This window comes from Octopus sinensis, unplaced genomic scaffold (assembly GCF_006345805.1).
Source record: "Octopus sinensis unplaced genomic scaffold, ASM634580v1 Contig01142, whole genome shotgun sequence".
Taxonomy (NCBI): domain Eukaryota; kingdom Metazoa; phylum Mollusca; class Cephalopoda; order Octopoda; family Octopodidae; genus Octopus; species Octopus sinensis.
The window spans coordinates 1-7,500 of NW_021824598.1; the positions used below are offsets into that span (position 1 = coordinate 1).

General features: G+C 38.4%; 1 protein-coding gene across 1 annotated transcript in view; it reads right to left on the reverse strand.

Annotated features, from left to right (window-relative positions):
• Positions 1-6,695: 6,695 nt before the first annotated feature.
• LOC115226998 (leucine-rich repeat extensin-like protein 3) overlaps positions 6,696-7,500 on the reverse strand; it is a gene marked incomplete at its 5' end in the record, with an annotated part of 1,502 nt that continues 697 nt past the window's right edge. Inside the window, one exon of the mRNA XM_029797950.1 lies at positions 6,696-7,500. This exon is cut by the window's right edge and continues 697 nt beyond it. Coding sequence (XP_029653810.1) covers positions 6,696-7,500 — 805 coding nt within the window.

Consider the following 7,500-nt stretch of genomic DNA (forward strand, 5'->3'; position numbering starts at 1 on the left):
TGAAGCCACTGATCAGCTCCAAGATAAAAAGTGTCGTCTTACCTTTGCAACCGAACATGTGTTGTGGTCTCAAGAAAAATGGCAAACGGTGCATTTCAGTGATGAATCTAAGTCTATGTTATTTGGCTCAGATGGGAAAAGGTACGTTCGTCGAAAAGCAGGTGAAAAATTGTCACCTAAATGCCTTAAGGCTAGTGTTAAATTCGGTGGAGGAAGTGTCTTGGTTTGGAGGATGATATCTGGATATGTTGTGGGCCCTTTGCTGCGATTACATGGAAAGGTAAATGCAGGAGTTTATAAACAACTTGTAAAAGATCATGTCTTGCCTGTGCTCAGAAATTCAACTAAGCGACCACCCATATTCATGCAGGACAATGCCCCATGTCACAAGGCTAATGTGGTCATGAACTCCTCAAGGCTGAAAAGGTTATTGTTATGATTGGCCGCTCAAAGCCCAGACCTCAATCCTATTGAAAATGTGTGAATATTCTAGGAGAACGTTTGAAAGCCTGAAATCCTAAAACAAACCGATCAATTATGGAATGCCCTTCAGGAAGAATGGAATAAGATCACCCAGCAAGAAATTGAAAATTTAATTTCCCCATGCAGTCAAAAATGTCAAACTTTGATTGAAGCTAAAGGGCTTCACACTAAATATGAAAAATTCCAGCATTCTCTGTCACTTTTTGATTATTTTGTTATTTTTCAACCGTTCTGATCATTTTGGCCACCATGGGTTTTGCAGTAAATCACTATATCATCCACAAATTTGTATTATCCACTCAAATTACACCAAAATCTCAGACAATACCAATTAATATTGTATTTATTGTCTGTGAAAATTATAGAATATAAAACAACTTTAATAAAAACCTATACTTACTTTTCTGACGAAAACAATGCCGTTCTGAACATTTTGGCTGCAACTGTATATGTTGCACACAAAAACACACTCATATATAATTAGATTTGCATCCCGAATCATATACGAGTGTATATGTATGTGAGCGTATCTGCATGTGAGTGACTTAATTGCTATGTTACTTTTGTGTCTCCTCTCAGTTCTCTTAGCGCCCTTCGTTAAGGAATTTTTGTTTTTATCCGAAATATCCCACTAGATATATAAGTTCTAAAGTAGCATTTCAATATCTTTGCCATTTTCCTTTTTGCTCATGTAAAATTGGTCTACCTTGATATACTTCTCTTTAACGAACTCATTTCTTCATATTTTGCAATGCTTGAAGTTACCTGCAATTTTTTTTTCATTTTTTATATACGTTTATTCATATTTGCACATATTTACAGTATGAGCAGAAATCACCATTGACAGGCCACTGGTATTGAATAAAGCGTTAAAACACTTATGATGTGCAAATTACTAGATTTTAGTTCTCTGCAGTTCCTGAATTTGTAGAGAATATAAACAACTTTCTGGTTAGTATGATGTAAATTCCTTTGATGAAGATCTCAAAAGGTTCGAAAGTCGATTAAGGCAGCTCATCATTTTTTATTCAATTGACAGAAAGATATCTAAATTTGCCAAGTTTACCATTTTGTATTGTTTCCATAGGTTCCATATATATATATAATATATATATATATATATATATATATATATGGTGTTGTGTGTTGTTGTGTGGTGTGTGTGTGTGTGTGTTGTGTATGTGTGTGTGTATAAACGAGCAAAACGCCCCCGTCCAATGGACGGTGCTGAGCTGTCAAACATTTAAAACAAATTTTCTCAAAACAACTTGTCCGACCATCCCATAGTCCTCCCCATTTGAAAAACACTGATTTAACCTAAATTTGAGACACCAACAAAAGAAGAAATAAAGATAGGCGGAGGAGTGGCTGTGTGGTAAGTAGCTTGCTAACCAACCACATGGTTCCGGGTTCAGTCCCACTGCGTGGCATCTTGGGCAAGTGTCTTCTGCTATAGCCCCGGGCCGACCAATGCCTTGTGAGTGGATTTGGTAGACGGAAACTGAAAGAAGCCTGTCGTATATATGTATGTATATATATGTGTGTGTGTCTGTCCCCCTAGCATTGCTTGACAACCGATGCTGGTGTATTTACGTCCCCGTCACTTAGCGGTTCGGCAAAATAGACCGATAGAATAAGTACTGGGCTTACAAAGTATAAGTCCCGGGGTCGAATTGCTGGACTAAAGGCGGTGCTCCAGCATGGCCGCAGTCAAATGACTGAAACAAGTAAAAGAATAAAAGTAAAGAATAGAATAGAATTTCTTCTATTCCAAAGAAAAACGATTTTATTCACACAAATATGCAACCGAAGAGTTTAAAGTACCAGTAATGATAAAGCTGTTGACTGGGAAAATACAAACATGGTTTAAACAGTAAGCTTGGCAGGAAAGAAACGTGCCTTTAAGCAGTACAAAAACAACAAAAAATGGAAGGTGCAGTTATGACGGAAGAAAAGCAGGACAAAAACGACTTTACCGATCGCATTCTCACCTGGAATCGATTTTTGTAAATTTTTCAAGATTTATACACTCTCTGATACCGTCGGTATCTACATCTCAGATTTGAGCGCAATCGGATGGAAGACGCCCGAGATCCGAGAAGACACACACAAAGACAGAACGGATTTTACATATATCATATATATATATATATATATAACTAATGTAGGATAAAATCTTTTTCGGGAAAATTTTTTTATCAATGGCCAGCATATCAAAAAATACATTTAAAGGTTAAATTTATAAATAATTTACAAAAATAAGGGCAAAAGAAAAATTCTATTGCCAAATATGTCGAAAAAAGACAAAAATTGTCAATAACCATTATAATTTATGCGTCTCGGAACAAACCGATAGAAATTTCTAAAAAAATTTTAGAAATTTCTATCGGTTTGTTTCACAGTTATGGTCACCCACCAGTGTAAAATTAACAGCGGAACTTGAAGCAATCCAGAGAAGATTCACAAAGAAGATATTCCCTTTGGAACAACTCAGCTACTGGGAAAGGTTGAAACAGCTAAGACTCTACTCCCTAGAGAGAAGACGAGAGAGGTATGCAGTAATATATGTCTGGAAGATCCTGGAAGGAATTGTGCCAAATTTTGGCATTGTAAGCTACACCAATGCTAGAACGGGACGACACTGCATAGTGCCAAAGATCCCAGCAATGCCATCACGCTTCAGGACCAGCTTCTGCAACAGCCTGGGTTTAAAGGGCACACAGCTTTTTAATATTCTCCCAAAGAGTCTGAGGAACTTGCACAAAGTAGATGTACCAGTTTTAAAATCAAAGCTGGACATCTTCCTGTCGAGAGTCCCAGATGAACCTACCTCACGTCAAGAGGTGCAAATGAGAGTAGCTATGTCAAACTCCATTCTTCACCAAGTGCCACATATTAGAGGAGTTTCTTCGTAATAACAGTGTACACAAAAAACGGCGGTGCATCAGCATGGCCGCAGCTCTAAGCTGAAACAAGCAAATATATATATATATATATATATATATATATATATTATATATATATATATATATATATATATTATAAATTAAAGGTATCCAAAAGATACCACCAAGCCAGATATAGCAGCGAAAACTTGACTCTAAAACCACATTAAATATTCATACAGCATCAGGAGAGAAGACAAAGAAACAAAATCAACTAGCAAAAAATTATTGGATAATTCCAGATCCTGGATTTCTGGCTTTGCAGAAAAAAATGCTGTGCCTTCATCAGTGGAATACACGCAAAATAGTACACACACACACACACACACACATACACACACACACACACACCACACACACATACATACATACATACATATATATATATATATATATACACAACATACGAATACTTACATATACGCACGTATACGCACATATATATGCACGCATGCACACGACCAGTCAAGTTTTGGCTGCTATATCTAGCATGGTGGTATCTTTTAGATACCTTTAATTATAATTTTAATAATTATTATTACCTATGAGGGTTTTTTTCCCATGCTAGGTCTGTATTTTAAATAACGATCTTATCCTTATTATATACATTTATATATATATATATATGAGAGTATTGTAGTTCGCTTGAAGCATTGTATATTGCTTGTAAAGAATAACAAGTTTTTAATGCTACAACAATTCACTATAATACAAACAATGGGCTATATACCTGTTAGAATTTAGTTATCCATAGTCTGATATGATTTCGGAATAATAATCCTTCTTCAGATATTCTTAGATGGAGTCGCTGCTGTAATCAAAGAATATCTTCTACTATAGCCTCGGGCAGACCAAAGCCTTGTGAGTGGATTTGGTATACGGAAACTGAAAGAATCCCGTCGTATATATATATATATAATATTTATACATATGGGTGTGTGTATATGTTTGTGTGACGTGTTTGTCCCCCCAACATCGCTTGACAACCGATGCTGGTGTGTTTACGTCCCCGTAACTTAGCGGTTCGGCAAAAGAGAACGATAGAATAAGTACTTGACTTACAAAGAATAAGTCCTCGGGTCGATTTGCTCGACTAAAAAAAGGCAGTGCTCCAGCATGGCCACAGTCAAATGACTGAAGGCAGTAAAACAGTATATATATCGTTGTCATTCATAAATACAGGTTTGATGCCATACATAAAATGCCACTGCTGCGTACCCGTGCCAGTAGGACGTAAAAAGCACCGACCACCCTCTGTAAAGTGGCTGGCACTAGGAAGGGCATCCAGCCGAAGAACAGGCAATTGGAGTCTAAACAGCTCCCCGGCTAGCCAGCTCCTCTCAAACCTTCCAACCAATGCCAGCATGGAAAACGAACGTTAAAAAAACTGATGTTTATAATGAAAATGGTGATGACGATGATGATGATGATGATGATGATATGATGATGATGATGATGATGATGATGATGATGATGATAATGATGATGATGATGATGATGATGATGATGATGATGATAATGATGATGATGATGATGATGATGATGATGATAATGATGATGATGATGATGATGATAATGATGATGATGATGATGATGATGATGATGATGATGATGATATACATATTCAAATATAAATTAGAAGCAGCGCTAGTGTAATAAACATTATCAACTACATATACTTAATTTATATGCTACTTTAAGTATATGTGACTGATAAATACATGTGTTATGTGTGTGTGTGTGTGTGTGTGTGTGTGTAGTGTGTGTGTGTGTGTGTGTATGTGTGTGTGTGTGTTTATGTGTGTGTGTGTATAGATATATCAGACAAAGCTGAAAAACCATCAAAATGTATCTCTTTTACTCTTTTACTTGTTTCAGTCATTTGACTGCGGCCATGCTGGAGCACCGCCTTTAGTCGATCAAATCGACCCCGGAACTTATTCTTTGTAAGCCCAGTACTTATTCTATCGGTCTTTTTTGCCGACCGCTAAGTGACGGGGACGTAGACATACCAGCATCGGTTGTCAAGCAATGCTAGGGGGACAAACACAGACACACAAACCACACACCACCACACAATATATATATATACCTATATACGACAGGCTCTCTTTCAGTTTCCGTCTACCAAATCCACTCACAAGGCATTGGTCGGCCCGGGGCGATAGCAGAAGACACTTGCCCAAGATGCCACGCAGTGGGACTGAATCCGCAACCATGTGGATGGTTAGCAAGCTACTTACCACACAGCCACTCCTGCGCCTGTATATGGGTAATAATTTCGAATATCTTGATCGTCCGCATCCGAAACAGTCTGAGTCACAATTCGCCTACTGTGGACGCATACAAAGAGAACTGTACGGGAAAAGGAAGAAAAACTCACATATGTGTTTTAAAGAATTTCTATTCATTTAATCTTCGAAAACTTCTACATTTTTTTTTTGTCTGTTATTTGTTTTTGATGGTTGCAGCCTTTAGACTGCGGTTTTGTTCGAGAGACAACAACCTTCAAGTATATGTATATATTTTATAATCCATTTATATAAATCGACTCCAATTGATAATGAAATAGGAAGTAATCTGTTCGAAAAGTTAACCATCTTTTTCGTTCACTGCATAAAAATTCAAACTGGTGACTGAATCATTTGTATTAATTTTTGACACCGAACATCAGTAGTTAATATCGGAACCTAGTTTTCTATTAAATTAGTTTGCATGCTTATTAACGTACCTCACATTCGGGTGGTCAATATCACGATGTACCCGCTTTTCCTGTTTGACGCAGTGATTTACAGTAACTAAACACAAACACGAGTATGTGTGTGTGTGTGTGTGTGTGTAGGGGAGAGGAGAGAGAGAGAGAGAGAGAGAGAGAGAGAGAGAGAGAGAGAGAGAGAGAGAGAAAGTGTGTGTGTGTGTGTAATTGTGGACCCTGGTCTGTGGTGGATAGAGATTAATGAGTGATAAGGATCTACAGCGGATTAATACGACAGAATTTAACGCCGCCATGTTTGATTAACAAAATTGATTTTTCTTTTGACTCTGATGAACTGATAACTACCTGCAGTCAGTCACTGGTCAGTGGAAAACTGACCAGTGATTGCAGGTGGCAGGCATATAAAAATAAAATATTCGGAGTTGCGCAGAAGTCTGGCTTGTGATGGAGCGAGATGACTGTGGCATGTTGTTTGTGGTGGATAAAGACCAATGCCGAATACGGGTCCATGAGAGACTAAGGTGACAGACATTGTGCCATTTTGTTTAAAATTAGTGTTCTCTACGCTTTGGTCTAGCTTGATAATAGTTGCCTTCTTGTCTCTTGTGTAATGGAGAGGTACATGGCTGGAAGTAATTCGGGTGGTGTTGTCTGAAACGTTGACAGACAAGTTGTGAATACTCGCATGATGTTTGTGCATGTGACTGGCCGTGTTTCTGATATGGTATAGTTTGTGTTGTGACCGATTCAGTTGCTTGCTGCAGTCTGACTTGTACTGGATACCGAGAACCCATACAGTATGGTGAATGGTGGATACAGGTAATTTGTGAAGGCAGTTGTGTGTTGGGTTCCGGTGTTGGGAAGGTTGGGGCCCCTACTTGTTGTGGAAAAGGGGTAAATGTTGTTGTGTGATAAATGCAGGGCGTCGGCGGAATTATGGCAGTGTTATGTAGAGGTGCGGGTTGAAATTCGATCGCTGGGTGATTGTAGCGACAAATGGGTTCTGGATTTTCTTGCGCTGCGATACATAGTCCTGCTTCGCATATACCAGGTTGCATTGGTTGAAGGGAGCTACGGAGATCTGGTTTGTTGTCGTTTAAGGTAACAGGTTGATTAATAGCAATGTCCATAAAAGATGGTCGATATAATTCCATCATCTGTGGATCGTAGGGACTGATGGGTGTGAGCTGTTCTACGATACTTGGTTGCACCCCGTATATGGCAGTTTGTATTGGTTGAGGATAGCGCTGAAGGACTGCTTTAGTATCTGGCGGAGTTTGATCTGGTCCGACGTAACTTGGAAGACATGTTTGGTCTAAGGCAACTGGAGGAGTTTCGTATTCGATAGTTTGTACT